The 16,694-nt window shown below is 49.1% G+C and overlaps 1 protein-coding gene across 1 annotated transcript in view; it reads left to right on the forward strand.

Annotated features, from left to right (window-relative positions):
• Positions 1-1,235: 1,235 nt before the first annotated feature.
• GLTP (glycolipid transfer protein) overlaps positions 1,236-16,694 on the forward strand; it is a 29,503-nt gene continuing 14,044 nt past the window's right edge. Inside the window, exon 1 of the mRNA XM_021675531.2 lies at positions 1,236-1,505. Within this exon, the coding sequence (XP_021531206.2) occupies positions 1,403-1,505 (103 nt within the window). The 5' untranslated portion in view covers positions 1,236-1,402. The remainder of the gene's footprint in view (positions 1,506-16,694) is intronic.

The following is a 16,694-nucleotide window of genomic DNA, read 5'->3' on the forward strand; positions in this document are numbered from 1 at the left end:
CGTTAGCGAAGGGCGGTGGGATAGGAGTTGGTTTTATAGATTGAGGCAAATCTTTTGGGGAGGGAGCAAAGGTGTTATGGAGTAAGATCAGTTACAGTGGTGGGGGTAGGGGCATGGAGTATACATTACCATAAGTTCAGGGGAAGCTCCACTGGGTGATCAGGGATAATGGCGAACGCAGGCAGGGGTGGGGGTGATCATCTGAGGCAGGCAGGACTTTAGACTTTCTGGGTCCGGGCTTGCACATGGAGGCCTGACAGAAAGTCCACCCCACAGTGTGGGAGCGGCCCAAGCAAAGAGGCTCAAGAGCCCAGTTTACAGAATTTTGTGGGGTTTCAGTACTCTAGGGGTTTTCCATTGGTTACTTGGTGAATATTCTATGTAAATGAAGAGAATGAAGTCACAGAGTCATTTACTCAGAATGTGCCCTATTGCAAATGGAGAGGATGTTACTTGGAGTGTGTGGTCCATGTAAATGGAGAGGATGAATGTGAAGTTACAAAGTGTGAAGGGCATGAATGGAGAGGATGAAGTGAAGTTGCAAAGCGGAATTCACATTCCTGTCATTGCTGAGGTGCTCTCATTCGACTTAGGTCTAGGAAGTCAGCGTGGATCGGCCTTACGTTCCCTGCCTCCAGGCCCTGTTCTCCTGTCTCACAACAGGTAACATCAGACTGTTGAGGGCAGACGGGACCCAGATTTCGGTAAGCAAGAGTCGTCCAGCAGGGCAGTGGCTGAGTTAGGCTGTGACTTCAGCCGTGTTCAACAGGTATAAGGTCACTGAAGACGAAGAATCAAGCAATCGAGCGTCTCCGTCGGTTGTAGCGAAAGAGAACCGTGACCAACAGGAGAGCAGTGTCCACCCAGGTCATTTGGGGTTATTGGGGAACAATTTTGGGGAAACGGAGGTCCTGGGGAGCGTTGGCTGGTTGGGGCTGTAACCTAAGCTGGCGGGCGGGTTGTGAGCAGTGACCTGGCCCGAGCCGGCCTGTCCGGGTCGGGGGGGCCTAGCCGGGGGTGGCGAGAGGCACACCTAGGGAAGACTCACCTGGGAGCGGCTCACCTGGGCCCTTCGGGATCCAAGCGCCGGCGCGCCACCTCTGCGCCCCGCCCCCGGCCCGGCCCCTGGCCAATGGCGGCGCGGAGACCTCGGCGGCGGCCGCGGATTGGGCGCTGGCGAGCAGGGGCGGGGCGGCGCGCCTGGCTGCTTAGGCGCTTGGCCGGCGGGCGGCGCTGAGCGCTCGGCTACTGGGGCGCAGCGCGGGCGGAAGTGGCGACGCTGGCGTCCCCGGAGCCTGCGGCGGGAGGCTGTGACAGTCCTGGCACTGACGGCGGCGGCCCGGGGGGCGGCGTGGACGCCCGCGGCGCCGGCTGGGGCATCACCGCGGGCCTCGACCCCGAAATGGCGCTGCTGGCCGAACACCTGCTGAAGCCGCTGCCCGCGGACAAGCAGATCGAGACCGGGCCCTTCCTCGAGGCGGTGTCCCACCTGCCACCCTTCTTCGGTGAGCCGGGATGGAGGGGGGAAGAGGCCCGCAGCTCCACGCGCACCTGAATCCTTTCTCCCCCAAGCATCCCCTAACCACCTCTGCCCTAGACACCCCAAATCCTGTTTCCCCAGGCACCCAAGATCCTCTTTCCTTCCACACACCCTAAATTCTCCCTTTCCCAGGCCACTTCCAAGTCCTCTCCCCTCTGAACATGTCACATCCTCCCTCTCCCTGGATACCTCACATTCCTCCATATCCCCCAAGTGCCTCACGGTCATCCGTCCCCCCAACACCCCTTACTCTTCCGTCTCCCCTAGGCGTGCTCCAATCCACCATCTCCCCCGAAGCCTCCTGCCCCCTTTTCCCCAAAGTCCTTCATCCCTGGCGCTTTCTGATGGTTCTCAACTCCCTTCCCTTACAATGAACCCCCCCTCATAAGCCTTCTCTTTAAACGCTTCTATCCTCTCCCTCAGGGGACAGATGAACCCTTCTTTCTTCCCTCAGAATTACCCCATTCCAGATCAGAGACTCCCCGCCTCCCCCTCCAAGGGTAGGAAGCCTTGTGAGGCGGGACGGGGAGGGGGTTTTGAAGCTGGAGTTGTAAAACTCCTGGGGCTCTCTTTAGGGGAAACCACCTAAAGTTTTTCCTCCTTCTAGGACAGAGGTGAGAGTTGGGGGAGCGGGGGAGCTGTTTTGTGAGGCGACATCAGACATACAGAGCTTGGCACTAATTCCTTCCTCAGTTTGGGCTCTACAAGAGGAAGCCCCTCCCCTATAAGTCATGCGGAAGTTCCTGGGAGCACTGGGAAGGCAGTCCACTTTCAGACCCTTTCCCCCCACTCCCTCAGCCCAGCCCAGCCAAGGCCCCAGATGGAAAATGGGAACTAGAAGCCAGTACCACTGCCCTGCCCTTTGCCTTTTGGGTCCTGGGTAAAGGGTGCAACCTGAGCCTCTGTTCTCCTCCTCCACGTGGGCTCTGTCTCACCCTGCTGGTTCACTTGGTGGCCTTGCAGGAAGATACCAGCCCCCAGGGCAGAGTCCAGCTGAAACCCGCAAACAGGAGACTGTAAGACAGATGGACTTAGTGGGCGATGAAAGCTTACTGGGGGTGGCAGTTCTCAGTGTCCTGAGCTCTGGGAGGGTTGTGGTTACCTGGAGTCTATAGTTCCCCTCCTCCACCTCTTGAGCCTCAGTGTCCCCAGCTGTGAAATGGGGATGCTGATCTCCTAGGCCAGCTGTGAGGAGTAGATGACGCGTGTGTAAAGCACTGAGGCCCTAAGTACCAAATAGGTCTTCGCTGTGGGGGCCGTGGTTATAAGTTCCTGAATCCAGTTTTGGTTCCTTGCTAGAGTGATTAATCAGTGTTTGAGGGAGTGCAGTTGTCTGGCGTGCATGATTCTCAGACCTAGATAAGCGATCTGGGAGCAAGGGCTTGGTCTTTTACATCCACTCTGTGTCCCCAGTGCCCAGAATAGTGCCTGGCATATAGCAGATGCTCAGTCAATACTGCTGAATGCACAAAACTTTCTTACTATCAGTGTCGTAGTCTTGAGGCAATGCTCTCCAGGCAGGGGCCTGGGAGCGAACCGGCTCTAGCATTGAGAAGTTGTTTAATTTTGTGACAGCGTTGTTGTTTCTTGCTTGCTTCTTTCCTCTTTGGTTCCAGGAATAGTTTCTTTCTTTTTTTTTGGGACAGAGTTTCACTCTTGTTTCCCAGACTGGAGTACAATGCTGTGATCTCGGCTCACTGCAACCTCCACCTCCTGGGTTCAAGTGAGTCTCCTGCCTCAGCCTCCTGAGTAGGTGGGATTACAGGCGCATGCCACCACATTTTGTATTTTTAGTACAGACGGGGTTTCTCCATGTTGGCCAGGATTGTCTCAAACTCCCGACCTCAGGTGATCCGCCCGCCTCGGCCTTCCAAAGTGTTGGGATTATAGGCGTGAGCCACCGCACCTGGCCGCACCAGGACTAGTTTCAAGTCAGAGCCAGCTTGCCCTGGACAGGGATTCAGAATTCATTTAAGCCAGTGGTTCTCAACTGAGAATAGGGGACATCTGAGAATGCCTGGAGACATTTTTGTCACAACTAAGTTGGGGGAGGGGGCGTGGGGTCTTGTGGGTAGAGGCCAGGGAGCTGCTCCTCAACAGCTTATAGTGCACAGGACAGTCCCTCCACGACAAAGAATGATCCAACACCACATGTCAGCAGTGTCAAAGGTGGGGAAACCCAGGGTTAAACCGGGTGGCTTTTTCTTCCCTTATTTTCAGCGAGGTTGCACATCCATTCTGCATTTGGGGGTACCATCATTTGATGCAATTATCTGGCTGGTTTTGGAGGAAAGAGGGAGGTGGCAAGCCAGAGCCAGCAGGCATCTGGTGCCAGGGCTGAAGAGCAGCTCCTCTTCCCTTTCCCTGATCTCAAAGGACCCTTGTCTGTGTTGCAGTCCCTGTGCTGTGGGGTGTCACATCTGTTGACAGAAGTACCATTTATACAGAAGCCTCAGTGGGGTTGGTCCACAAAGCGTTAACCACCACAAGGCCCTCTGCCCACCAGAGCTGTTTACTGTTCACCAAAGAGGCCAATTCTTAGGACTCTAAAGAAGAAAAAGTGATAATTCATTTGAACCATTATTCTCTTCTGTTTCTCCTGAGGGTTTAAGACTTAAGCTTTAGGAAGATTCTTCCACAGTGACTTTTCTCTGAGACATTTGATCGAGATCAGCTGTTGGCTCTGATGCAGGGGCTTTTTCTTTTTTTGAGACAGAGTCCCAATCTGTCACCCAGGCTGGAGTGCAGTGGTATGATCTTGGCTCACTGCAGCCTTTGCCTCCCGGGTTCAAGTTATTCTCCTGCCTCAGCCTCCTGAATAGCTGGGATTACAGATGTGTGCCACCATGCCCAGCTAATTCTTGTATTTTTAGTAGAGATGGGGTTTCATCATATCAGCCAGGCTGGTCTTGAACTCCTGACCTCATGATCCGCCTGCCTCAGTCTCCCAAAGTGCTGGGATTACAGGTGTGAGCCACCGTGCCCGGCCGCAGGGGCTTTTTCTAGATCTTGGGAGCGTCCAGTCACCTGGATGATCTGGGTAGTGTGTGTGTCTCTTGAATGGAGCCGATCTGGGGTGATGGACAGCAGGAGTCTGAAACGCCTTGCAGTTTCCTCCAAGTCAGTGATTTTCCACCACGGCATTGCCAGCATTTGGGGCCAGGCCATCCTTTGTGGTAGTGGGGTTGTCCTGTGCGTTGTAAGATGTTTAGCAGCATCCCTGGCCTCGACCTACCAGATGCCAGTAGCACCCCCCTCCCCAAGTTGTGACAACCTAAACTATCCCCAGGGAGGCAAAATCACTTCTGAGAACCATGGCTCTAGATATAAATATGGCAAAGAACTGAAAGCTGTGTTTTTGGTTTTTTTTTTTTTTTTTTTGAGACAGAGTCTTGCTGTGTTGCCAGGCGCCAGGCTGGAGTGCAGTGGCGCGATCTCGGCTCACTGCAACCTCTGCCTCCTGGATCCAAGCAATTCTCCTGCCTTAGCCTCCCGAGTAGTTGGAACTACAGGTGCATGCCACCACGGCCAGCTAATGTTTGTATTTTTAGTAGGGACGGGGTTTCATCATGTTGGCCAGGATGGTATTGATCTCTTGACCTTGTGATCCATTCGCCTCGGCTTCCCAAAGTGCTGGGATTACAGGTTTGAGCCACCACACCCAGCCAAAGTTGTGTTTTAAAAAAGTATTTAATTCTGCAAGGAAGATCTGTCGATTAGAGGAAAACTGAGCAAATACAAATGATATATAAAAGTCTTCCTCTCATTCATTGAGCTCTTACTATGTGCTAAGTACTTTATGTAGATTAGTTCACTTGTCTGTCAACATTTGAGGTGGAGTTTTAAAGAAAGAATCTCTACTAGGATTTCAGAATATTTTCCTTCCAGACTCATTTACATCTATCTTTTTTTGGGGAAAAAAAGTATGGGCTGGTATGGTGGCTCATGCCTATAATCCCAGCACTTTGGGAGGCCGAGGCGGGCGGATTGCTTAAGGTCAAGAGTTTGAGACCAGCCTGGGTAACATAGTGAAACCCTGTCTCTACCAAAAGTACAGAAAATTAGCCGGGCGTTGTGGTGCACGCCTGTAGTCCCAGCTACTCGGGAGGCTGAGGTGGGAAGATTGCTTGAGCTTGGGAGGTGGAGGTTGCAGTGAGCTGAGATTGTGCCACTGCACTCCAGCCTGGGTGACAAAGACCTTGTCTCAAAAAAAAAAAAATCTATGTAACACCTAATTGTCACTCATTACTGGTTGGCAGAGTGAGATGTTGTCTCAAAAAAAGAAAGTATAACCTGCTTTTTATACCTAACAATATAGCATGACCATCTTTTAATGTGAGTCCTCTTCTGTCTTTCCTTTTCTTTCCCTCTCTCCCTCCCTCCCTTCCTTCTTTCCTTCCTCTTTCTTTTTCTCTTTCTTTTCTTCCTTCCTTTTTTCTTCCCTTCCTCCCTCTTTCTTTCTTTTCTTTTTTTCTGTCTTGCTGTGTCACCCAGGCTGGGGTGATACAGTGATGTGAACTCCTAAGCTCAAGGGATCCTCCCACTTCAGCTTCCTGAGCAGCTAGGACTACAGGTGTGTGCCATCATGCTCAGCTAATTTTTTAATTTTTATTTTTGTAGAGACCGGTATCTTTTTATGTTGCTCAGGCTGGAGTGCAGTGCCATGATCTCAGCTCACATCAACCTCCACCTCCTGGGTTCAAGTGATCCTCATGCCTTGCCCTCCCAAGTAGCTGGGATTACAGGCATGTGACTCTATGCCCAGCTAACTTCCGTATTTTTGTAGAGACGAGGTTTCACCACGTTGGCCAGGCTGTTCTTGAACTCCTGACCTCAAGTGAACCATTCGCCCTAGCCGGCGTGAGCCATCGCACCTGGCTGATTCTGTTGTTTCAATGTGGTATAATTTATTAAACCAATCCCCTACTGTTGGACATTCACACTTCTTATGCCGGGCTCTGGCAGACAGTGCTGCAGTGAATATCCTTGTATGCACTTCTTTGTGCACTCCTTTGGTTATTTCTCATTTTTAGAAGTGAAACTGCTACATTTCTTTTCTTTTCTATTTTTTTGAGACAGAGTTTTGCTCTTGTTGCCCAGGCTGGAGTGCAATGGTGTGATCACCGAAACCTCCGCCTCCTGGGTTCAAGCCATTCTCCTGGCTCAGCCTCTCGAGTAGCTGGGATTACAGGCATGTGCTATCATGCCCAGCTGATTTTGTATTTTTAGTAGAGATGGGGTCAGGCTGGTCTCGAACTCCCAACCTCAGGTGATCTGCCCGCCTCGGCCTCCCATAGTGCTAGGATTACAGGCGGAAGCCACCTCTCCCGGCCTCGCATCTCTTAAGCCTTTGTTAGGTGTGGTTTGTGGCAGGATCACCTGGGCTTGCTTCAGTGGGCGTGGGCTGTGAGCTAGCCTCCTGCCTGCCTGGTTTAGACCAACCACATCTTGGGCCTGCCCTTCCTCCTTATCTCCAATCGGAATCTCCCGAGTTGTACAGGTTTTACTACATCCACTTAGAGGCCAGCCCTGTGTTTATCTTCTCTCTCTACCTTGACCCAGTAATCAGATCTCTCCTGACCGATCAGTTTGCAAGACTGAATTCTGGGAGGCCTGCTTTCTCATTTTGAAGATGAATTTTTCAGCTGTTCTAAAGCATGAGCAATGGGAGGGCAGGGGCATGGAGAGTTAAGTGTCATCTAGTTCTTGACACTCCCTGCCTAGAAGGCTCTATGGTTCCCTATCACCCCGGCTTGAAGCCTTTGCGAATGGCTTGCAGCCCCACACGTGGCACGACTGTCATACTCTTGCCTCCATAGCTTCCCCCATCAGCCCCTCTGCCTGGTGGAGCACTCTGCCCTTCAGCCCACCTCCCTCCTTTTGCCTGTCTGGGTTCTACATACCCTTAAGGGGTCACCTTGTCTAGAAGTCTCTCCTGACTCTCTTAGACTCCCACGGACCCTATCAGATTCTGCGACTTTGAGGTATTTCAGTGCCTAGCACTTGGTGCTAGTGCTGTTCGCTGAATGACTGCTTTGCATTCCATTCTCATTCTCCTGGGTTCTTGTTGAAGATGCTGGGCCCTTCTCTCTCTTTCCAAATTAAAATACATGACTAGAGTGGGCACAGTGGCTCATGCCTGTAATCCCAGCACTTTGGGAGGCTGAGGCGGTGGATCACCTGAGATTGGGAGTTGGAAACCAGCCTGGCCAAAATGGAGAAAACCCGTCTCTACTAAAAATACAAAAAAATTAGGCGGGCATGGTAGCGTGCACCTGTAGTCCCAACTACTGGGAAGCCTGAGGCAGAAGAATCCCTTGATCCTGGGATTCAATCTCAGTGAGCTGAGATTGCGCCACTGCACTCCATCCTGGGCAACAGAGTAAGACTCCGTCTCAAAATAAATAAATAAAATAAAATACCTGACTAAATTAAACTACATAACCCCCTTTATAGCCCGTACTTATGGCAGACATCATTAATCAGTCATGATGCTGTTTCCACTTTGAGCCTAGACACAGCCTCGGCATCTTTCTTAACACAGCCACTCCAGGTCAGTTAGAGCGGTGCATGAGATGACTCCTGTTTGCTCTGGCTTAGGGAGAAACTAGACATGGAAGAGCTAAAGGTCATGATTTTCACCTCTCAGATCTTGAAATCCAAATTCTGGGGTTGATTTTTCTTCATGCCTCTTACCTTAATTAAATGGATATCTGTGGAATCTGGCCTTCTAGGTATCTGGCACTCATTAAATAGTCCTAGAGTGAATCCAGAAAGAGTGGTTTTCCATCACTTTTGGTTCAAGACTTGTTCCATTTTTGTGGGCAGGGGGACAGTGGCAGCCTAGAATTTATCTTGTTTTACAGCCAAAGAAACCAAGACCAGAGAGGTTAGGTGACTTGCCTGGGGTCACACAGCCAGTGAGTGACCAGTAGAGCCAGACTAGAACTCGGGCCTCTGGACTCCTTATGCAGTGCTCTTGCTGTCATGCCTGCCTGCTGTCCTGGCTTCCTCTCTGGTAAAGGAGAAGATGCCAAGTGGAGCCAGCCTGGTTGGCCACTTGAGGAAATCCAGTGGTTCTGCTGGCACCATGGTGACTTGTCCACATGACAAGTGGCATGGGTGCCACAGACCAGACATGCAGGTTTGCTCTGAGGTATGTAACTTCTAAACAGCCCCCCAAGCTGGTCCATAACTCCTGATCATTTGAATGTAAATTAGAAAATGACTCGGGTGTGGAAATCATCTTATGGGAAAATCCCCAAACAAGTTGGCTGTTTGTGTGTGTGTGTGTGTGTGTGTGTGTGTGTGTGTGTGTTTTATTTTTAAGACAGAGTCTCCCTCTGTTGCCCAGGCTGAAGTGCAATGGCGGATCTCTACTCACCACAATCTCTGCCTTTTGGATTAAAGCGATTCTCCTGCCTCTGTCTCCTGAGGACTACAGGCGTGCGCCACCATGCCTGGCTAATTTTTGTATTTTTAGTAGAGACGGGGATTCACCATGTTGGCCAGGCTGGTCTGAAACTCCTGACCTCGTGATCTGGCCGCCTTGGCCTCCCAAAGTGCTGGGATTACAGGTGTGAGCCACTGCGCCCAGCAGCATGTGTGTTTTTTAAGAGACGAGGTCTTGCTCTGTCGTCTAGACCAGCATGCTGTGGGGTGATCATAGCTCACTGCAGCCTCTAACTCCTGGGCTCAAGTGATCTCCTGCTTCAGCCTCTTGAGTATTTGGGATTATAGGCGTGCACCACCACACTCAGCTCTGGCATTTCCTTTAACTGGGATATCAGGCTAACTGGGAAGCAGCCCCACCTGTACCCCTTGATCTGTGAGTTAGACGTTCCTCCACTGCAACAAGTATCCTCTGAGATTTGGGACTACCCACCACAGCCTTGCAATGTTTTTTGCCTTTTTAAAAAAATTTAAAGTTAATGCTAATACATGTTTATTTTTGGCTTTATATAGCACAGGGGTGTCCAATCTTTTGGATTCCCAGGGCCACATTGGAAGAATTGTCTCGGGCCACACATAAAATACACTAATGCTAATGATAGCTGATGAGCTGAAAAAAAAATCTCAAATCTCATGTTTTAAGAAAGTTAATGAATTTGTGTTGGGCTGCATTCAAAGCTATCCTGGACTGCGTGCAGCCTGCAGGCTGCGGGTTGCACAAACTTGGTGTAGAATATCCTAAGAAAGACAAACTGTATTAACCCTTCTAATATAGCAGGTGAGTTATCATTTTGATTGACTGTTGAGAACTGGATTCTAGAGGAGTGGGATTTAGATTGTGTGCTTGGGAGGGACCCCAAGAAGGTGAAGCAAGTAACATCTTGCTGAGGGAAGAAGCCAGATAGACACTTTCCGCAATGGCTGTTACAGTTTTGAAACTGCTGGCCAACTTTGGAGATGCATTTGCAAGTAGTAAGATGCTTTCTTAGCCTTCAAGAGCACCTGCTGTGTGCTGGGGCCATGCTGGTGGGTCCCACTCTTGATTCCACCTGGCCAGAAAGGCCCATTTCCTAAAGGTCCAGGACCGTTGTCCTATCTGTGCAAAGATGTGGCGACTCCAGGCAGGGGCACCAAAACCAGTGGCTGACTTGGTGAATGACTACCAGGGCACAGAGCCAGCTGCATGGCTGCTTAAGGCTGACAGTTGCTCCAGTAGCCTCCTTTATAATGTCCAAAGGCCACAGCAGAGTACATACAGACCAGTGGCACCCGCCCACCCTGTCCTGGGATGGTGGTGATTAGATCTTTGTGTTCAGAAAAATCTGGCCCTTGAGGTCAAAGCCTGAGGTTTGGCCTCTCTGCTGCCAGAGGAAGAGGATTGAGTAGGAAGGGAGAGACTACAGTGGCTTGCTAACTCATCTATCCCTTCTCTGCTGCTTGGAGGGACAGCCCTCCACTGTGAATCCCTTGGGTCAGAAGTCAGGCCCTCCCAGGACCCAGCGATGGGCTTCTGCAGTGTAGGCGCCCAGCCTATATCCACGTGAAAAAAATGGTAGGAATTCGTGACAAAGGGCTTTGTAAAATATAATGCATGACCGTGATCATAGCTAGCGTCATCTGTTTTGAGTGGCTCTCAGGATCAAGCATCGAACTGGGCAGTAACTCTCAGGATCAAGCATTGAACTGGGCAGTAACTCTTTTTTTTTTTTGAGACCGAGTTTTGCTCTTGTTGCCCAGGCCTGGGTGCAATGGCGTGACCTCGGCTCACCACAACCTCTGCCTCCTGGGTTAAAGCGATTCTTCTGCTTCAGCCTCCCGACTATCTGGGATTACAGGCACGCGCCACCAAGCCCTGCTAATTTTGCAGCAGGTCCAGCCCGGTGACAGGGGAGACCAGCACCACTTCAGGAAACAGGAAGATGTTACAAGCCCTCTTCTGTGGGAGGAGAGGAAATGATAGAAAGTTCCTGGCTTGCATGACAATTCGATCATTTCAATGAGCTTCTTAGAATGGAAATGTTTGGTCCAGGTGTGTTGGCTCACACCTGTAATCCCAGCACTTTGGAAGTCTGAGGTGGGCGGATCATGAGGTCAGGCATTTGAGACCAGCCTGGCCAACATGGTGAAATACTGTCTCTACTAAAAATACAAAAAAAATTAGCCAAGTGTGGTGGCGCAAGCCTATAATCTCAGCTACTTGGAAGGCTGAGGCAAGAGAATCACTTAAACCTAGGAGGTGGAGGTTGCTGTGAGCCGAGATCGCGCCATTGCACTCCAGCCTGGGACAGAGCGAGACTCCCTCTCAAAAAAAAAAAAAAAAAAGAATGGAAATGTTGGGTTCTAGTCTTAGGTTTCACCGTTTCGGTAAAAACCTGCCAGAGTGAATGTTAACTCCTTTTATTACATTCTTACAGTGATTCTTATATGGAGGCTTTTTTTGTGGTTCTTGTTACAGTGTTAACTGTATCTGAGTTTTTCAGAGTCATTGTAGTGGATCAGCTCTCTCCAGGGTCTTCTAGAAACCTCGGCTTTCCACGTTGGCCGTTAGGCAGTCGATTCATACTTCCCTGTGTTCAGAAATGATTCATTTTCTGCCCTACTGTTCCCCCAAGTTCCTTACTTCATTCCCTTCTGAGATCTCTGTCTTAATGGTCTGGAATATATTTGAAGTCATTATTTTATGATGGGGAGATTTTTGCTAATTTTACCCATAGCAATCAATCAATGAGTCAATAATTCCTTTTCTCCCTCCTCCCTCCCTCCCTTCCACTCTTTATGCTTTGATTTCTTAATCATTGGAATAATTGTTTTCTGGATTTCCTCTCAAAAGAAAAACTTTGTCTGATGGGAAAGGTGATGATATAATTTATAATAATAAGCATAAATGATAATACCTTCTTTTTCTTTCTTGGCTTTTTTTTTTTTTTTTAACAGAGTCTTGCTTTGTCACCAAGGCTGGAGTGCAGTGGCATGATCTTGGCTCACTGCAACCTCCACCCCGCCACCCCCCATCAAGCGATTCTCCTACCTCAGCCTCCTGAGTACCTGAGATCACAGGCACACGTCACCATGCCCGGCTAATTTTGTTTGTATGTTTTGGGATGGAGTCTTGCTCTGTCTCCCAGGCTGGAGTGCAAGTGGCATGATCTCAGCTCACTGCAACCTCCACCTCCTGGGTTCAAGCAATTCTCCTACCTCAGCCTCCCAAGTAGCTGGGACTTACAGGCGCATGCCACCACACCCAGTTAATTTTTTATTTTTAGTAGAGATGGGGTTTTGCCATGTTGGCCAGGCTGGTCTCAAACTCCTGACCTCAAGTGATCTGTCTGCCTCAGCCTCCCAAAGTCCTGGGATTACAGGTGTGAGCCACTGTGCCTGGCCTGATACTTTCTTTTTCACTGAGCACTTACTAGGTACCAGAAACTATGCTGAGGCCTTTATTTATACAACTTCATTTAAGCCTTACAGCAACCCTTTGAAGAAGGGTCTGTTATGAGCCTTATTTTAAAAATGAGGAAACTTGCCGGGTGTGGTGGCTCATGCCTGTAACCCCAGCACTTTGGGAGGCCCAGGCGGGCAGATCTCTTGAGGTCAGGAATTCGAGACCAACCTGGCCAACATGGCGAAACCTTGTCTTTACTAAAAATACAAAAATTAGCTAGGTGTGGTGGCTCACACCTCTCATCTGGAGGCTTCTCTGGAGGCTCCAGAGGCTGAGGCACTCCTGAGGCTGAGGCAGGAGAATTGCTTGAACCCGGGAGCCAGAGATTGCAGTGAGCCAATATCACGCCACTGTACTCCAGCCTGGGCAAGAAAAATAAATGAACAAATAAATAAAATAAAAATGAGGAAACCAGTTTGGAGAGGTTAACTCATTTCTCCCAGACCATACAGCAATTAAGAAAAATGGTTTTCCCAACTGCATCATTCTTAGTTCAAGACTGGTTTTTCCTGAATAGGGAGAAATTATGGGACAAAGAGTTGGCATGTCATGGGGGTGAGGTTTTTGTTTTGTTTTGTTTTTTTGAGGCAGAGTCTCACTCTGTTGCTCAGGCTGAAATGCAGTGGCACGATCTCAGCTCACTGCAACCTCTGCCTCCTGGGTTCAAGTGATTCTCCTGCCTCAGCCTCCTAAAAGCTGAGATTACAGGTGCGCACCACCATGCCTGGTTAATTTTTGTATTTTTAGTAGAGATGGGTTTACACTATGTAGGCCAGGCTGATTTTGAACTCCTGGCCTCAAGTGATCCACCCACCTCGGCCTCCCAAAGTGCTGGGATTACAGCCAGAGGCCAAGGCACCCGGCCCTGGGGGGAGGTTTTTAAAGCAACGTTTTGAATTGTTTTGTAAACGTTCTTTCCTTTAGATAGTAGACTCAGAGCAGGAATCTGTGTTTTAGGAATGTAGGTAATCTCAAGGCTCAGTATCCTTAAAAATAGGTCTTATTGCAAACTGAGCTGTGGCAACCTGCACCCCCAGATTAATAAATGATTCATCTCCATCAGCTGTAATTTGAGTGTCTTATATTATGATCCTTGTAACCCCAGGACCTATAAGGTTAATCTGCCTCATCTGTTTAACAACTGAACTTTATTATCCAGCTATGAAAAAAACACTGAATTTGAAATGGAACCTCCCCACCCCAGGCTTGTAGCATCACGACTCAGGCATCCTGTTCTTTCTTTCTGGAAATAACTGTTTGGGAATTGGGCTAGGTGTGTTCTGTCCTGAATCACTCAGGCTGACAGTGAAGCAAGCTGTGCATCTTAAGGAGTGCTTTCTTGTTCCTAAATATTGTTTCTGAGATGAAATGAGAGGGTGGGCCAGGGCAGGGCAATGTGGTCACCTCGTTACTCAACGTCAGGAACGGGAACTTCCCCATGTCATAAGAGATGGCTGTTTGAAGAGGCAGGCATGGAGAGGCAGCTTGGATGGAAATTTCCAGATACAGGCTGTGGTCTTACTAAGAGTATAACAACCAGTACTGTCCAACTCTCTTGAGACCAGAAAAAGAGGAAATGAGGTCGGGCGCAGTGGCTCCTGCCTGTAATCCTAGTGCTTTGGGAGGCCAAGGCGGGAGGATCATTTGAGGCCAGGAGTTCAAGACCAGCCTGGGCAACAAAGTGAGACCCTATCTCTACAAAAAATTAAAAACAAAAAAATTAGCTGGGCGTGGTGACGTGTGTCTGTAGTCCCAGCTACTCCAGAGGCTGAGGCTGGAGGATCACTTGAGCCTGGGTAGTCAAAGCTGCAGTGAGCTGTGATTGTGCCACTACACTCCAGCCTGGGTGACACAATGAGACCCCATCTCAAAAAAAAAAAAAAAAAAAAGAAATTAGTATGATTTTGTGTGGTTACTGCTGGCTTACACGGAATTCTGCTTTCTGGGCAATGTCACCCGTCTGAACTGTGGCAGAGACCCAGGCAGGAAGCCCCAGATGGCCCTTATCTAGTCAGAATCGTCAGAGGTGATGGATGAAACCCCTCCTTGGTGCATGTCTCCTTTTTGCAAGCGATTCTGATTCTGGTGGCTATTTGGTTTATAAGTATCTAAAAGGATTCAGCTGGGCATGGTAGCTTACGCCTGTAATCCCAGCACTTTGGGAGGCTGAGGTGGGTAGATTGCCTGAGCTTAGGAGTTCAAGACCACCCTGGGCAACATGGTAAAACCCCATCTCTACTAAAATACGAAAAATTAGCCAGGCATGATGGGGCATACCTGTAGTCCCAGTTACTTGGGAGGCTGAGGCAGGACAGTCATTTGAGCCCGGGAGGCAGAGGTTGCAGTGAGCTGAGATCATGCCACTGCACTCCAGCTTGGGCTACAGAATGAGACTCGGTCTCAAAAAACAAACAAACAAAAAGAACTGAAGCACTGCAGGAAGTAGCTGTCAACCATCAATAGGAGTTTTCAAAACATACACAAAGTTGGCTGGGCATGGTGGCTCATGCCTGTAATCCTAGCACTTTGGGAGTTCAAGAGCAGCCTGGGCAATAGTGTAGTGAGACCAAGTCTCTACAAAAATTAAAAAAATTAGCCCAGCATGGTGGTGCATGCCTGTAGTCCCAACTACTCTGGAGGCTGAGGTGGGAGGATTGCTTGAGCCCAGGAGGAGTTCCAGGCTGCAATGAGCCATGATTGTGCCACTGCACTCCAGCCTGGGCAAAACAGTGAGACCCTGTCTCAAAAAAAACAAAACACAAAGCTGTCCAGCTGTCCTAAAAAACCCTGAAGGCACACCATCTATCACTTAGTGAAGCTTTGAGGGGACCAGTGACATTTTTCCACCATGTCTCTATCATAACTCATATTTTTGATGATGGCTTTGTTTAGAAAGTTACAAATGGCTTCCACTATGAAAGCAGTGATATTTGTGTTACATTTTGATGAGTTCCATAGAGGATGCTGAACTAGAACATTGTTGGTGTATTCATTTTGAAAGCCAGACACAGTGGTGCACACCTGTAGTCCCAGCTCCTCAGGAAGCAGAGGCAGGAAGATCACTTGAGCCCAGGATTTCTTGGCTGTAGTGTGCTACACTGATTGGGTGTCTGCACTAAGTTTGGCATCCATATGGTGACCTCCTTGCAAAGGGGACCACCAGGTTGCCTAAAGAGGGGTGAACTGGCCCAGGTCAGAAACAGCAGGTCAGAATTCCCATGCTGATCAGTAGAGGGATTGTACCTGTGAATAGCCACTGCACTCCAGCCTGGCTGATATAGCAAGTCTCTGTCTCTTTAAAAAAAACAGGTAGATGGAAAATAGTCCACTGTTTTCAGTTTTTTATTATTTAGATTAAGCATCTTTTCATTTCCGTTGTGGATTGCCCATTGTTCTATAGGGCTGTTGTTTTTTTCTTACTGATTTGTAAGAGCTCTTTACATATTAGGGATATTAGCGTTTTTTCTGTTACGCTTGTTACACAGTCTCTCTACTCTCTGCCGCCCAAATCGTTTGGTTTTGGTTGGTGGTGGGATTTCTCCTCTCCCCCACATAGGAGGTTTCTGTTTTTTATAATTAGATTTATTGGTTTCTTTCCTTGCGTCTTCTGAGTTGAGTAGTGTGCCTTCTCCATTAAACAGAAGGGGCCGTTTGCCAGCTGTTCCAGATAACCAAAGCTTTACCGTATTTGGAATCTGCTCATTCTAGTTGGTTCTGTGAAAGAAGATGGTGGGACCATATCTGATTTTTCTTTTTTTAAAGACAGCTTCAGACCAGGCATGGCAGCTCACCCCTGTAATCCCAGCACTTTGGGAGGCCAAGGCAGGTGGTTCACTTGAGCCCAGGAGTTTGAGACTGGCCTGGGCAAAATAATAAGACCCTGTCTCTATTTTTTTTTTTTTTTTTTTTTTTCAGATGGAGTCTTGCTGTGTCACCCAGACTGGAGTGCAGTGGCACGATCTCGGCTCACTGCAACCTCTGCCTCCCAGGTTGAAGCGATTCTCTTGCCTCAGCCTCCCAAGTAGCTGGCATTACAGATGTGCACCACCATGCCCAGCTAATTTTTGTATTTTTAATAGAGGTGGGATTTCATCATGTTGGCCAGGCTGGTCTTGAAGTCCCGACCTCAGGCGATTCTCCTGCCTCGGCCTCCCAAAGTATTGGGATTATAGGCGTGAGCCACCATGCCTGGCCCGACCCCATCTCTATTTAAAAAAAAAAAGAAAGTAAAAAAAAGCAATAATAATAAATAAAAATGGT

This window comes from Aotus nancymaae, unplaced genomic scaffold (assembly GCF_030222135.1).
Source record: "Aotus nancymaae isolate 86718 unplaced genomic scaffold, 86718_ANA_hifiasm-v0.15.2.pri h1tg000021l, whole genome shotgun sequence".
Lineage (NCBI taxonomy): Eukaryota > Metazoa > Chordata > Mammalia > Primates > Aotidae > Aotus > Aotus nancymaae.